The sequence below is a fragment of the Balaenoptera acutorostrata genome, chromosome 1 (assembly GCF_949987535.1).
Source record: "Balaenoptera acutorostrata chromosome 1, mBalAcu1.1, whole genome shotgun sequence".
In the NCBI taxonomy this organism is placed as follows: Eukaryota; Metazoa; Chordata; class Mammalia; order Artiodactyla; family Balaenopteridae; genus Balaenoptera; species Balaenoptera acutorostrata.
Window position 1 is genome coordinate 111,067,386 of NC_080064.1, and position 16,783 is coordinate 111,084,168.

General features: G+C 46.0%; 1 protein-coding gene across 1 annotated transcript; it reads right to left on the reverse strand.

Moving 5' to 3' along the window:
* Positions 1–9,398: 9,398 nt before the first annotated feature.
* On the reverse strand, positions 9,399–12,022 carry LOC103003680 (cornulin). The gene is given in 5 exon segments (XM_007178081.2): positions 9,399–9,463; positions 9,466–10,053; positions 10,056–10,188; positions 10,190–10,564; positions 11,879–12,022. Coding segments are annotated over 5 exon segments (1,305 nt in total).
* Positions 12,023–16,783: the final 4,761 nt, after the last annotated feature.

Here is a 16,783-nt window from a genome sequence, read left to right on the forward strand (position 1 = left end):
TTTTTTTTAACATCTTTATTGGAGTATAATTGCTTTACAATGGTGTGTTAGTTTCTGCTTTATAACAAAGTGAATCAGTTATACATATACATATGTTCCCATATCTCTTCCCTCTTGCGTCTCCCTCCCTCCCACCCTCCCTATCCCACCCCTCTAGGTGGTCACAAAGCACAGAGCTGATCTCCCTGTGCTGTGCAGCTGCTTCCCACTAGCTATCTATTTTACATTTGGTAGTGTATACATGTTCATGCCATTCTCTCAATTTGTCACAGCTAACCCTTCCCCCTCCCCATATCCTCAAGTCCATTCTCTAGTAGGTCTGTGTCTTTATTCCCGTCTTACCACTAGGTTCTTCATGACCTTTTTATTTTCCCTGAGATTCCATATATATGTGTTAGCATACTGTATTTGTTTTTCTCTTTCTGACTTACTTCACTCTGTATGACAGACTCTAACTCCATCCACCTCACTACTAGCTGGCCTTAAAGAATGCTTTATTCAGTTCTTAACATTTTTGAGTGCTTACCATGCCGTGTGCCAAGCATACATTTAGTTTTTTATGTATGGATTTATCTATCCTCATAACTACTATGAGGAGATACCATTATTCTCCACTTTACAGGTGAGATAACTAACACAGGTACCTTGATCAAGTGCACACCTCTCGTAAGGTGCACAGCTGAGGTCTGAACCCTGGCAACCTGGCTCCTTAGCACTCATCTCAATCACCAAACACTACTGACATGGGATGCTCTAAATCCCTGGAAAAAGTCCATGGAAGCTATTCTGCAATCATATATCTGCGTATAATGTGTATGCGCATATATGTATAAATGTAATTTTCATAGAATTATAACTTTTATATGTTTTACATATAGATGTATAATTTACAAATATAATTTCCATAGTCATCTGCACATGTAATAATAAATGTACATTTTCATACAGCTATTTACATGGTAATTTGCATAAAGAGGAGGGTGTGGAAGGGATTTATTGTTGGTGTTTTTTGTATTCATCTCTTTGCTGTGTCTTTTATGATTTCTCTATGATAAACATATAATGGTTTGAAACTAAATTTTCTTAATTTAAAAAAGGATTTGGGAATTCCAGCGGTCCAGTGGTTAGGACTCCACGCTTTCACCACTGAGGGCCTGGGTTCAATCCCTGGTCAGGGAACTAAGATGCCACAAGCTGCACGGCTCTGGCAAAAAAAAAAAAAAAAAAAAAAGGATTTTTTCTTCTTATTTAAGATATTTAAAAACATGCATTGACTGAGTTCCTACCTGCTCAGTAAGGGATGCCACAAAGCCCAAGCAGAACTCTGGGTCTGGAATGACACCAGGCTGTCTCATTACCATAATGGGTCTTACTTTTTTTTCCAAGAGAAGGTGGAGGCTTCCAATGGCCTGCATTACTATAACGGCCTCCAGGACCCCAACAAGCATTCCCATTAGAGCTGGGTTCATTTTCTCTTTGTGATGTCAGCTCTCTTCTGGAGAACCCCCAGATAAACTAGAACAACTATTCCTCCACATTTCACCCAGAGCCATGGGCCTCAAGACTGCCTCAGCTACCCTGGTAGCACCAGGGAATGGGGAGCCTCGGCCCCTGGCCATCTATTTAGTGCTGTAAGAGGAAGGTTCAGGAGCCCCTTTCAGCCCTGATGGATAGGAGGTGGTGCTGCCTTGAGAGTTTAGCCGTGTCTGTTTCAACGGGTCCCAGTCCTTCTCCTCAGTCCCTCCACAATCACTGGCCTTATGGATCCGCAAGCCTCTCACCATTCAGGCAACAACAGAGGCAAAGCCATTTGGCTTTTTTTTCCCCATAGTTCTTTTCTCTCTGCTAAATGGAAATACATAAGAATAGGATGTTCCTGCTCCACCCAAACCTTGCCCACTTCCTGGAGATGTGGAGAAGGGAACCACCATTTATTGCCTGTAGCTTGTGTAAAATGGGGAGCACGGAGAACACTCCACACAGAGCCGAGTGGCCTACATCAGCCCTGGGAGATGAGTCCAGAGTGGTCCTGTGAGTGGCTAGGACAAGGGTGGGCTGCAGCCTTGGTCTCAGGGGCCCCGGGAGAAGTGCACAGACAGCTGTCTTCTGCCTTGAGGCGGGAGAGCCAAGGGATGTTTACCTCCCTGCCTCTCTGCATGGGCTGTGCCAGAACTGTACTTTCCCAGGTGGGATAATCAGGCACGCATAGGGCCGTCCCTGCCCAGTGTAGCCACAGCCCTGGCAAGAGGTCTAGCTCTACAGAGCATGAGGCAGGGCCTGCCCCGAACCGGATGCTGGGAGCCCATTTGTCAGTGGGAGCAGCTCTGTGAAGGGCACGCCCCGACAAACACACACACATATACACGCCCACTATCATCCCTGCAGCTCAGAGCAGCCTGGGGTGGGTCACTGCTGAGATTTCAGGGTCACTTCCTCCAGATGGTGCTGTGCCCGGTGCCACACTACTGAGCCTGTCCGGGTTTCTGATACCATCTCTCTTTCCAGCATAAGCAAATGTCCTGCAGGAGCTCCTTTAGAGGCGACAGTCTTCAGTACCACCAGGGGGCAGCAGTGCAGTACACCTGCTTTCTACGTGAAGGTAAAGTACCTGGTGGAAAAGGTTTGTGGGGCATTTGGAATGGGGCTTCAGCCCCTCGTACCCAACTCAGGGGGACAGGATACTTTACATGCGACAAACCATATCACTGGGGCTTCTGGGCTTTGCAAAGGCCAACAAGATGTTTGAGTCAAAAATAATTAGATGTCATCCTATATGTGATATATGTATGTCTGTTCCAAAATAAAAAATGTGCAAAATTAAATTCTGTAAATGTTTATAGATCTAGAAGTAAAGCTTCATGAAATCTGTGCATTGTTGAATTTAGTAATCATAAGAAATTCTTACTTGTTAAGCAATTTTTAATAGAGTTTTTCTCAAGAATACAAACTGTAATTGCAATGAAATCATAACTAAAATCAGGTAAATGTATTACTTATATATAAATAATTTCAAAAACAAAATTATTAAAACTTTCCCCCAAATTAGGAAAAATTACATGTAAATGGTCTGTAGGTGCATTTTAATTTGTTTGATATGATGTGGAAGGCTGAGTCTTCCATCCTTCAAAGAGAATAGAGTCCATCTCAGGGACTGTGAAAAAATAAACTCCATTCCCATCAAGCCCCTGTGTATTTTCCACAAGTTTTCCCTCGTGGCTCTAAGATAACATGCACACTGTTTGAAAGAAGCATCTATGTGGAAACTTTAAGCGACTGAGGAAGGCCAGTAAGTCCTGAGAGAAGGAGAAGCATGTTAGGGAGGGAGCAGACTTGTTACCTTAGCAAATGCCCTGGTTCACAGGGGCTAGGACACACACACAGGCCCCCAGGCTCTGAATCTGGGAGGAGAGCCTTCTTGAGTGGCAGACTCACATCTGCCAAGCCCAGAGACTAGGACTGACCTTCACGATTTCAGTTGATAGGTTTACAACAAGAAACATCAATGTTGAAAAGACTAGTCACTCATATCCCCTGGACAGTGCTTTCTCTCACAGGGACCCATATCATGACCAGAGGAGCAGAGTTAAGTTTTTGATTTGGAGGTTAAGGACATCCATCCAGCCATTCACCTGATGGAGATCCACTGCCACCGTAGACCTTGCCAATGGGAGGTAGCCCTCTTGCCTAGACACAGACTGCTTATATGGGTCTTGCCTCATTGGCTCCATGACTCACCTTTTCTATATTGGCTGAATAACCCTCCTCCCTTCTGAATGAAAGGTGAGTACATTAATGTTGCAGTCAGATTCTGTTGACCTGGACACCATTACTTCTTTTTAAGGTTGACACCATTATTTCTTTTTAAGGTTGACCATGAATGTGTCTCTGATTTGATCCATTCCAATGTTTAACATTTATAAGGAATCCCTATTCATTTATACCTAAAACTTGGGGGATGGGGAATCTCATGGTAGCTTCCAGATCCATCCAGCAAGGCATAGGGAGGGTTAGAAGGGAACGGCTGCCTGCTCTTGCCTCTCCATGACTCATGGTTGCTTGACTTCTCTTTCAGAACCACATATGTCTTCATATTTCCCCTGACTGTTCCAGGGTAGCCCCCTTCCTCTTCCTGGAAGCTCCCTGAGAACGTGGATCCTGAGAGTAGGGTCTATTCCAAGGCGTCCGTGGGCTCCATGCTTTCATGGCCTGAATCCCCTTTTGGGGCTGGAGGTGGGCCTGGAAGGGCCACTCTGTGTGACTCCTTCCCAACCCCTTTGGGTAGATCCTCACACATACCTGTGCCCTTTTTTTCTCTGTGAGGTGTGATCAGTCACTGAGTTTATAGCCAAAAGATCTGAGTTTTTAGTCCTACCTCTGCCATTTTCTAACTGCGTGACTTTGGCAGCGCTAAAGAAACTCCATTTTCTTATTCGATATGAGCTTGATTATAGCTGCATTTCCATAGTCACAGGTCTGCATAGAGATTATATTAACTAATGTATGTGGGAAAAAAAGGTGAAGTCATTCCATTTTTTTCAACAAATAATTCTTGAACGCTATTATCTGCCAAGATCTACTTCAGGTCCGGGGAGACAGCAAGAGCAAAACAGGCAGGTGTAATAACGATGAATTTTGCCAAATTCCCTCCATTGAGGCTGTGTCATTTTGCACTCTCATCAGAAAAATGTGGGAGTACCTCTTTTCCACAGCCTTGTCGACGAAATCTATTCTCAGAAAGTCTGGTCTCAAGTCTATTCTCTTTTAGAATTTTGCCAAGCTGATGGTGAGAAATGGTATCTCGATATAGTTTTAATTGTGTTTCTATTAGTATGAACAAGCTTTAGCATCTTTTTATATATTTAAGGATCATTTGCATTTCTTCTGTCAACTATCTGTTTATATCTTTTGCCCATTGTTATTTCTTATTTTGTATAGTTGTGCTTTCTCACCTGTACCTTTTTTACCTTTTTAAAAATTAGACTGGTTAGTTGCTTTCTACTTAGTGTATTCAAAGAAATAGGTTATTTATTTTCTTATTATTTACTTATTGTACTACTTTTCTACTTTCTTAGCCATCAATTTCTTTTGTACCTTTTAAAATTCATACTATATATTTTTTTTCCTTCATTGGTATTTTTCTAGCTTTTCAATTGGTACATTTAATTCATTTATTTTAATTTTTATTCATGTGTAGTTAAGGCTCTGAATTTTCCTTAGAGCATTCATGCAGTTGTGTTCTATATGTCCTTAGGTATCTCGTTTGTCATTATTTTCAAAAAGTTATGTAATTTCATTTTGTATTCATCTCCTTTTATCCAAAAATTGTTTAATAGGGTGTGTGTCTGTTGTTAATTTCCAACAACAGCAACAAAAACAACAGCGATCTGGCAACATTCATTGATACTACATGTGCCAGCAAGAATGCGATTTGTATTACTTCTGTTGTTGAATAATGTATTGAGGGTTTCTTTGTGGCTTAATATTAAATATTTCATGTGTAGAAGGTATATTTTTATTGTTGGGTTAATATATTAGTAGATTATATATAAAAAGAGTTATATTTTAATATTTGTGTTGTTTAATTTGTCTCTACTCTAAAAGTACCCTTTACCCTATTATTTCTGTTTTTTTAAAAATTTGTCCTTGTACCTACTGTAGTTCCTGCTTGTATGAGACTTGTGCTACATTATTGAAAGTATAGATACTAAAAATTGTTATATTTTCATTATGAAATTATAGCCTTTGTCATTTTAAAGTTTCCTTCTTGGTCTTATTTAATGCTTTTTGACAAATTCTATCTTGTCAGGAATCAAGATAACGACCCTGCTTTTTAAATTTTGTTTTAATCTGCAGTTTCCTGATTTTTATTTACCCACTCACTCCTTTTAAAATAATTTTCTGCATCTCTTGGATTTGAATATCTCTTGTAAAGAGCATAGACTTACATAGACCCAGTATGAAAACTTGTTCTTTCAATAGTGAATTAAGCCTTTTACATTATTATTATAAATTGTATGTTTGACCTCAGTCTGCCACACTCTTTTTTGTCACATTTATGCAAATATATATCTTGTACATAAATAACATTCACTATGTTGTCATTGTATTTGCTTTTTTTTTTCCTGGAATATATTTTGATGTTGAGAAGGGTTTGTATTTTCATTCTAATGTTACTTTTATAGTAACATCCTCATGTAATATGTGTCCCCTTCCTTTTTTTAATTAATTAATTAATTAATTAATTAATTAATTTATTTATTTATTTTTGGCTGTGTTGGGTCTTCGTTTCTGTGCGAGGGCTTTCTCCAGTTGCGGCAAGTGAGGGCCACTCTTCAATGCGGTGCGCGGGCCTCTCACTATTGCGGCCTCTCTTGTTGCGGAGCACAGGCTCCAGACATGCAGGCTCAGTAGTTGTGGCTCACGGGCCTAGCTGCTCCGCGGCATGTGGGATCCTCCCAGACCAGAGCTCGAACCCGTGTCCTCTGCATTAGCAGGCAGATTCTCAACCACTGTGCCACCAGGGAAGCCCCCCTTCCTTTTTAAATATACTGTCTATTCATCCCCTACTGTAAGTAATAATGGAATTTGCTGAAAACTTTTTCACTCTCCCCATCTTCTTTCTTCCTCAATATCTAATTCGAAATGATATCCTTCTACTCCCAGGTTTTACTTAAAATTGTATACTTACATAAGACAATAAGTGGACTTACTCTATTTTCTATACACTTCCTCCTTCTGCTTCATTTTTGTTAGCTTATTATATTTATATTTAGAGCATATAATGTAAAATGTTATTCTGTCATCTTTATCCCCATTATTTAGTCATAGTCTACAGTAAACATGTCGAAATGCTCTGTATCATATTCTATGGCAAATGCTTTTATGATTCTGGTTTTTGTGTGTTTGTTTGTTTTGGAAGCTCATTCTCTAGTAGCGTCCCCATGAAGGGATTGTGGGAACACTATCCCCTGTGTCCTTGCAAGTTCTTTGCTATTTGTCTTTGGCCTTTATACCTAAAGGTCAGTGAGGGACAGGTATAAAATCACTTTGTCCTCAGAAGGACAGCCTTACCTTTTACTCTCCTGGCTCTAGTTCTGGGTTTTTTGTTTTGTGTATTAGTTTCCTATTGCTGCTGTAACAAATTATCACAAACTTAATGGCTTAAAACAACACAAATTGATTCCCTTGCATCCTTGAAACTCACAAGTCTAAAATCAAGGTGTTGAAAGAACAACTGGAGGCTGTAGGGGAAAACTTGTTTCCTTTCTTTTTCTAGCTTCCAGAGGTCATGCACATTCCTGGGCTTGTGACACATCACTCCAACCCCTGAGGCCATGATCACATCTCCTTTTACTGACTTCAGCCCTCTTGCCTCACCTTTGTAAGGACCTTTGTGATTACAATGAGCCTACCTAGATAATCCAGAACTATATCCTCATCTCTAGACCCTTAATTTAATCACATCTGCAAAGTCCCTTTTGCCATGTAAGGTAATATATACACAGATTCCTTGGATTAGGACATGGACATTTTAGGGGTTATTATTCAGCCTAACACATTTTGTTTTCTCCTTGGAGATTTCCCTTATTTCCTGTAAACCAACAATGCAATGAAAAAATGTGCTTTATGCAGGATCTACTTGTTTTCTTGTGGGAGGCCTTTTAGAGTATCTAGTCTGCCATTCTACTGGAAGCCGAAGTCCCCTTAAGAAGTTCCTAAACACTTTGCATAGGCTCTACTCCAAACTTTTGAACTTAGCATCTCTAGGGTTAGGTTTATAAACCTGTATTTTAAAAACTACTTCCAAGGTGATTCTTACAATAAACCAGAATGAAGAGCTTCTACCCCATAACCTCTTGTTCATATCCAGTGAGTGAGACATCATGAGCCATCAGAGCTGTTACGGGTGAGAGGGTAGGAGAGGGAAGCCTGGGGGCTCTGCTCTTGGCTCAGTTCCTGGTAACACAGGCCTTTCCCCTCCCTTAACACAGTCCCGGTGGCCTTCTTCCATTTATTGGTAACCTTAGGTCAGCCTTCCTATGTGACCTTTCAAGATGAACAGAGACTCTAGAAATAGAGACTGTGAAAGACTGAGAATAGCTTTGCCTACCTAAATCCTGCTTGTCTTTTAAGGGCATTTATGAAAAAAAGCCTCTTCTGGTGGAAACTTTCCTGGTCCATCTCTGCCAAGTATAAAAGTATGACATCTCCTCTCTTTGACTCTGACAACCCTTGGAAGCTTTTTTTTTCAAACGAGGCATAGTTGATTTACAATATTGTGTTAGTTTCAGGTGTACAGCAAAGTGATTCGATTATTCATATAGATGTACATATATATAGTCTTTTTTCGATTATTTCCCATTATAGTTTATTACAAGATATTGAATATAGTTCCCTGTGCTATACAGTAAAACCTTGTTGTTTATCTATTTTATTTATGGTAGTATGTATCTGTTAATACCTACCCTCTTTCCCCTTTGATAACTGTAAATTTGTTTTCTATGTCTATGAGTCTGTTTCTGTTTTGTAAATAAGTTCATTTGTACTAGTTTTTAGATTTCACATATAAATGATATCATATAATATTTGTCTTTATCTGACTTACTTCACTTAGTATGATAATCTCTGGGTCCATCCATGTTGCTGCAAATGGCATTATTTCATTCTTTTTTATGGATGAGTAGTATTCCACTGTGTGTATATATCATATCTCCTTTATCCATTCGTCTGTCGATGGACATTTAGGTTGCTTCCATGTCTTGGCTATTGTAAATAGTGCAGCCATGACCAGTGTGGTGTATGTATCTTTTCTATTTAGAGCTTTTGTCTTTTCCTGGATATATGCCCAGGAGTGGGAGTGTTGGATCATATGGTAACTCTGTTTTTAGCTTTTCAAGGAACCTCCATACTGTTTTCCATAGTGGCTGCACAACTCTTGGAATCTTGCACAGTGTTTACTCAACCAGATGCTCTTCAAGGGTAGGGACCACGTCCAGTTCATCATCAAAGCCCTGTAGCCCTTAGCCCACCATGTCAGTAGTGATTGAATGGGACACAAAGCTCAGTTGCTTAGGAAGGTTTTATTGATGCATCAGGATAGATGGGGCAATGGACAGATGGCAGAAATAAAAGTAGCTCTGAAAACCCGCAGAAGCTGAGGAAAACTTGGCACAAAGGGATGACTTGTTCTCTGTCTTCTTGCTCCTGAGAGGGTCTGCACAGCAAAGCAGGTAAGAGAGAGTTTAGGATAGAAAGCACCTTGCAGAAATGGTCTCACTGAGAAAGACCTAAGAGAGAAGCACCACGAGGAAGAGCTAATGTCCAGGCACCTGCTAGCTGGACTTGGCCAGGGCACAGCAAGCCAACCACTCTCCCCTCTTCCCCCAGCGCTGGGGCACTCATGGCTTGCTGCTTTTGAAGTAGGAATACAGCCCCCTGGCTGTGAGGCCTCGCTTGCCTTCCGCTGCGCCACTGCCTGGCCTTGTGCTGAAGGCACACTGGGGTGCAGGCTGCCCTGGTCCTGCCTTTGGATCACTGTCTCCCTCGTGTGGTCATCAACCCACTCCTGTTTAACCACGGTGGGCTCGCTCGCTCCCTGCCCTCCTGTCACACCGCACGGTGGGTGAGCGCTGCTCCGGTCCTGGCCGCCTGTCACAGTGCTTGCCCCAGTCTGGGCCTGTCCTCCTAGCACTGTCTCTCCTGCCTCATAGTTGATCGCTTGTGCCCATCTTTGACCACTGCCTGACTGCCTTTGAGTCTGGCTCTGTTCTCGAGCCCCTATGTGGCCTGCAGTCTGGCTCCTGTCCTGCTCCACGGCCTGGGTGGCACCTCCCTGTGTCTGCATGTGTCCTCCTGTCACAGCCTGGCTTGTCTGATGCCTGTCTTGACCGTGGGTCTCAGTCTCTCTGGTCTGGTCACAGGTGAACTCCTGTGGCTGGATGCTGGCGCTTCCTGTCTGATGGCTCCTGTCCTGCTCCACGGTCTGGGTGGCACCTGTCTGGGTCTGAGGTATCGTTCCAGTGACGGTCCCACTTGTCCGGTGGGCTCTGTCCGTTCCCTGGTCTGTCACTGCCTCTCCGCCCGCCTCTCTCTGGTCTGAGGACTCTTGTCTTCTCGCACTCTCTGGGTCTGCTCCACATGGCCCCTTGCTTGCATCTGCTGGCTGGCTCCCTCCTGTCTCTGGGACTCAAGACTGCCTGTCCCGACGACTGACCTGAGCAGAGCTGATGTCCTGACCTGGGGTCTGAGACCCAGGCCCGCCCTGCCCCCTGGAAGCCTGCTCGCTCTGTGTGCTGCTTCTCCCCGCATGGCCTTGTGTCTTCTCAGCCCTTCCCACCGCAGTGCCACTTCTCTGTCCTTCTCCTGGCTCTTGGGAGGCCGCAGGAGTGCCGCTTCCAGACTCCTGAGAGCCACACGCTCCCTCAGGACTCTCACTCAGTGTCTTGAAATAGGCCTGGGCGACTTTAAACACCAAGACCAAGAATTCCTTGAATTCTACTGTCCCTGTGTCGTCTTCATCCAGCGGGTGCAGGACTTCATCCACAGTGGCCGGATCGTGGGGTTTCTGGGGAGAAGAAGAGGCTAAGTCAGCATCCCTCCCCCAAGGAGGACGTGGTCAGGCCGGTCCACTCAGATCCCAGGCGTCCCACCCCCGAGCCTGGGAGCCCACCTGCTCGGCACCTCCACACTGCACACACACACACACACACACACACACACAGACACACACAAAGACACACACACAGACACAGACACACAGACACACACACACAGACACAGACACACACAGACACACAGACACAGACACACAGACACAGACACAGACACACACACACAGACACAGACACACACACAGACACAGGCACACACACACACACAGACACACACAGACACACACACACTGCTATAGCAGCACTGACACGAAATCACTTTCATTTAGTTCAGCCTCTCTCCCTCAAGGGTAGGAAGCACGCTTTGTTTTGTGTCCTCTGTGTCTGGCCCAGTTTCTGGTCTACAGGAGAACTGAATAAAGATTTAATGAAGGATGAATAAATGATTGAGCTCATAGTGATGCTATGGGCTGTCCTCAGCCCCTGGTCCCTGGCACGGAGACCATATTTTCTCCAATGAGCCCAAGACCAAGAGAAGCACAGCAGGAAGACGGCCCCGTGGGAAATCTGTGAGCTCCTCCCTGAGGACGCTCAGGTGTTTTGCCAGGACAGGGTGGGTGGGGGTCTGGTGGGACGGTGGTTGCCCTGAGCGTGCAGTAGCAGCATCCTGCTGTGCCCACGCTCTCCCGCCTCCGGGGCTTTCACCATCCTGGTTGCTTCAGCTGCGCACCAAAGGCAGGGAGAGGCAGGGAAGTGCATCAAGGCCCTGGGTCTGGCTTGCCAGGGAGGGGCTCCCAGAGTCTCCCCCAGCTGCTAACAGCCTGCTCCCCAAAGCCTCACTTCTAATGTGACCTCGCAGCTAATAGGTTTGAGCAACTGCTTCCTGCCAGGCACGGAGCTGTGCTTCTCATGAATGCTAATTAATGGATGATCACACTTCTGGTAGACATAGGAAGTGGCCACCGCATCAGATTTAAGAAGCAGCAGAAAGTAGCAATTATTGTCATTTCTAGAGTAGTCAAAGTCTCTGTTCCTTCCTGAGCTGCCCCTTTACCCTGTCTCCAAATTAGAATTAATTGAAGTCAAGGTATTTTCTCTAAGGACTAGGCCTGTGACCATCTCTGCTCCCTCTCCTTCTCTTTCTCTGCTGCGCAGCCTCCGTTAGGACTGGCGGGCCCGGATCTAGCGGCTGCCAGCTCAGAGTCCCGAGGCAGACACGGTCATTCTCCCTCCCCTCCTGCCCCAACCCCTTGCTGGGCACGTCGTACCACGATGACGTCAGCGAACTCTCGCTCCAGGAGCCTTTCCCGCTCACCCCCTCCGCGGCTGAGCACTGCGCAGTCGCCCTCCATCCTGGCCTAGCGCCTGAAGGCTTCGATGCTCCCATTAATGTTTCGCAGTAACTGAGGCATCCTCGAGTCAAGCTGGGGAAAGAGGAGAAGCCCCCTTGGGGGCTCTGTAACCAACCTCAGCTGTTTCCTAGGGCGAACTCCTGCTTCTAAGTCCTTTCCTTGCATACTCAGCTCTGCTTCCGGCCTCTCTGCTGTGTCTTCCTTGGCCTTTCCTACAGAATGCGTTTTAGGAACGGGGAGGCGGAGCACCCGTGGCTGGAGACAGGCCCTGCGGCAGGATCTATATGCGGCCCCATCGCCTACCTGTCAGGTGAGCTGGGGCAGGTTGCTTTGTCTCAGTTTACTCACTATGAAACAAAGGTAGTACTAGTATTTGTTTTATAGGATTATTGTAAAGATTAAAAGAGATTATTCATATAAAACACTTGGCAGATGCTGGCTTAGACTAAGTGCTATTAAATATCATTAGTGTGTTATTATACCCATATAAAATTTGTGTACCTCTGTGTACACCCTATGGCTCACAAAGCAATTTCAGATGCATCATCTCTTGTGATCCTTATTATCTTCACTTTTTTATAGGTGAAGAAACAGGCTCAGAGAAGTTAGGTCATTTGCCCAAGGGCACACAGCTTGTAAGGAGCCAAGAAATCCTAGAACCCAAATGCAGTGAGCCTTCCAGACTGTACCGCGTGGACAGAGCAATGCCGTTGCCTATCACAGGTGTTAGGGTCCTGCTGAGAACACCGACAGGCAGTAAGTACATATGTGAGTCAACCCCTGTCTCCAGTGGGGGCGGAGCAGGAACCCCAGGGCTCAACTCTACCCTTTCTGGCTTCCTTTTCGGAAGGTGTTCACGGAGAGGTTGGGCTACCAGCTGCTGGGAATACTGAGGAGGGGGAGACTTCCCTGGGTGGGAGGCCTTCCAATTCTGAGAGTCCGAGTTTCTCTGAATGTGACCTCTGTCCTCAGTGCTGGGACCTGGGAGGAGGTCAGCTGCCCATAGCCTTGTGGCTCCTCCAAGCCCACGGCCCTGGTGGCCTGTGGGGAACGGAAGGGAGAGATTTCCTGGGTTCTGGACTTGGTGGATGGGTGAGAGGCAAGAGACCTGGAGGTGCATTGAGCAGAAGCCTCGGAGAGACTAAAAGAGATGACCATCACAGATGGTGAGCTTCAAATGCTGGGGGCAGGGTGGGGGGACGGAAAGCTGCAGAAGCTGGGAAACCGGGGGAGGGAGTACCGTGGAGAAGGAAAGGAGAAGGGCACAGGAAGAGGACGGCATGATTAGAGAACCAAGCCGGTAAAGGAAGGCAGGGGAGTCGGTGCTAGAGGAAGCAGGTCAGTGTGGAAGGTTACAGACCTCAGGGGGGTTTCTCCAGGGGGTGTCCTTGCTATCATCTGGTAGCCAAAAATCTCAGGCAGACCTTGCTTTCTTGTTTACGTCAAGGTACAGAACTCAGAATATTGCACCTCGATTCATGAAAAGATCTTGGTTTTTGTTTTTCTGTTTGTTTGTTTTATGAATGTGGCAGACCTTAGCCACTGACCTGTAAACAGTACTGATAGTAAGATGACCTTTATGTTATACTTTAAATTCCTTAGAATAAATGGATATACTCATCTCGCCTAAATATGGCCCTGGGGTGGGGAAGGGCCACCATGTAAGCCCCTCCCTCCATGGGAAGGCTCAACCCCATTGTTGGGTTGGCAGAAGTCACCTGGTGTCACAGACTCTGAGCACTGCAAAGAGGCTTCCAGAACCATAAGAACCAGAGACGTTTGGTGATCCAGGAAGGCACGTGGCTGGTTCTGTTGCTGCCGCCAGCACAGCCTCCCAGCGAGAGAAGCTGCTGCCAGGGCAGCCGCAGGGGAGGAGGAGAGAGTGCAGCTGCTTTGGGGGAGCCCGCGGCTGGCCCAAGGCCCAGTCAGAGCAGAGGCTTTCCGCTCACAGCCGCCACTGACAGACCTACGGGCCCCTAGCTGGCAGCCCCAGTTTTAGGAGCTCAGATCACCAAGACGCTGAGAGTGAAAGAGTTTCTTCAGGAGGGGACTTAGCTAAGGCACAGGCAGGATGAAGCAAGGGGCTGTTAAGCAGTGTGTGGAGTTCCAGGTGAGTGGGACAGAAGCCTTTCATACGGGATTTAATCGAGGCCGGTGTTTTAGACAGATGTCCCGGCCCCACGGGAAGGCTTGGTTCATCCAAGCGGGCGCAGCCCGGCCTCGCCTCCCTTCTTGTCTGTTTCACCTGCTGGTCTAATTCATCTTGGTGTGACCGCACAGTCATGGGACTCCTTTTTTTCAAATACAAACATTCATGAACATATCCATCTACTGAGGGTTGTCCTTTTCAAAGTGGTCACTTTGGGAGGCTATACGTGTTTTTCTGATGAGGTTGCCGTTCCTTAGAACGTTCTTGGAATTCTTGCTGTAGAATTGCCTTTCATACCAAGAAATGTTGTAGAATTGCCTTTCATACCAAGAAATGTTGTAGAATTGCCTTTCATACCAAGAAATGTTGTAGAATTGCCTTCATACCAAGAAATCCTATCTCGTTTCTTTTTGGTTGGCCTCATTTTTGATCAAAACAGAGAAGGTTAATACCTCTTCCCCCACAGCCCCATCCTATAGGTAGGTAGCATTTGACAGCTGAGAGCTGGGGGGGAGAAGAGGATTAAGATGATTATGTGTGTCCACTTCATTGCGAAGACACGGGACTCAGCTGGTCAGCTGATCAGCAAATATTTATGGAGAGCCATTCAGACACAGAGCTATAAGGCCTGAGGACTCAGTGTTGACCAGCGGGTCACATCTCAGGGAGTTTACAGCCTGGCAGTCCCACGAGAAGGTCCCCAAGAGGATAACAGTAATGGCAATCACGGTTTGATTTGCTTTTCATCACCATCTCATTTCCTTGGATCCTCACAACAGTCCTGTGAGGTGGTATGGCTAAGCCCCTTTTAGAAACGAGGATGTTGAGAATTCTCAGAGAAGTGGCTACTCCGTGTAGAAGGGACAGGGCTGTCAAGTGCCCCTCAGCTTCGGGCCGTGGTCCCCTCCATCACAGCATGCTGCCGCTTATTCTCTTCTTCACAACTTCTGGCACTTTCCAAACATCAGTTTTGTCCTCCATTGATGAAGAGCAACCATCCTCGAGGATGCTGAGAAGGGAACGTTCTTAGCTCTGAAGTCAAGTCCCAAAGGCAGTCCTAAGCCACACTTTTGCAGAAAGTACTGGTAGCTTCCCGGGTGCCTCTGGATGGGGAAGGGCATCTTGGCAATCCTCACTTACACGTCAGCACGCAGCACGGAGGAAAGGCAACGACAGGCTGGGCAGGTGCAGGAAGGGCCTTGGTCGCAGTGTCTGGCATAGCAAAGGCAGCCATGGCAGGAGCCCCAATACAGGACGAAGAGCAGGGGTGAGATGCAGGCTGCGGGAGGGACCACAGCAGGCTTTGTGGTTGGAGAGGTCTATCTGCAAGGGGAGGGGCTGGCTCCAGTCCTGGGGTCGGGGGGGTGGGGAGTGAAGGGAGAGGTTGCTTTGGTTACTGGTCAGAGTTAGGAGAAGACCAGTAAGAGAGGGGGAAATTGGGGAACAAGAGGGGGTTCAGCAGATTAGACCTTCCTGCTGTGAGTGATGTGCTAAGCCTTATCGGAAGGGGCTTAGAACTTCTAGAAAGAATTGAGAACTAAAGGAACGTAAGTTAGGAAAGTGATAAGCCAGGTGCTTTATCTATGGGGTAACTATGAGGTAGGTATTATTACATCCAATTTACAGATGAAGAAACTGAGGTATAGAGAGGTTAAGTAAACTACCCAAGGTCACATAGAAAGCGATATACCTGCGTTTGAACGTAGGTCTGCCTGCCTCCGAAGCCTGTGTGTTTCTGCGTGCCTGGGGCTGGGCTGAGCCTGGGGGAGGGGGTGTGAAGACAGGGCCTCCAGAGAAGTAGAGGTGAATGAGGTGTATGTGTGTACTGGGTGGAGGGAGGTTGGCTGCAGTGGGTGGGTGTGTGGGGCTGGGGGAGATGAGGAGGTGGCAGAGCGTGGGACCCACAGTCTCTAATTGAGTGTGTAAATTTTTTAGTTGGTAAATTTGCGAAGAGTTGTTACAAATGAGGGACTTTACTGAGCACTCACACCTCCTGGGTGTGCTGGAGGGCAGAGGCAGGCCACGGACCCTAGCAGAAGTTGAGTCAAACTCTTATCCTCTGCTCACTCTGCCTTGGAGTAAACAGAAAATCTCAAAGAAAGAAACTCATTTTTGCATCTCTTCGTACACACTTACTCAGAAATTCATTTGTGACCTCTACCTGGTTGATTTCTACAAGATCAGCTGGTACTTGCTACACAGTAGTGGGCTACAAATAGAGAATAAGTTTCTGCTTTCCAGGAATTTAGTCTAATTGGGAGAACAGGCCATACACACCCCAAATAATGACTTAGCAACGGAAGACAAAATTGCTCACCAGACACCTTCATCTCCACCTAGGAGCACAGAATGATGATGTGGGACAGAGGCCTGGCAGCCAGGAGTGACTAGAGGGTGTCCATTCAAGTCTCCCTCCAAAAACGCAGAAGATGGGAAAATTCCATAATCCTGGGCTTCACCCCGAGAAAAGAACAAAAACAAGTCTAAAAGCCAGAGAGCTGTTGCCTAAAGTTACTTGGGTGTTGAGAGAATTTGCCTGTCTGTTCACAGCCCACACATCCTGACTGAGGGGCAGGGTGATGGGCATGGTTCTGAGAGGGGAAAAGAACAGTGGACAGTTCTGAGCCTCCTTATCCTCTCTCTGCCCCAACTGGAGCCTCTTCTCCCAAAAC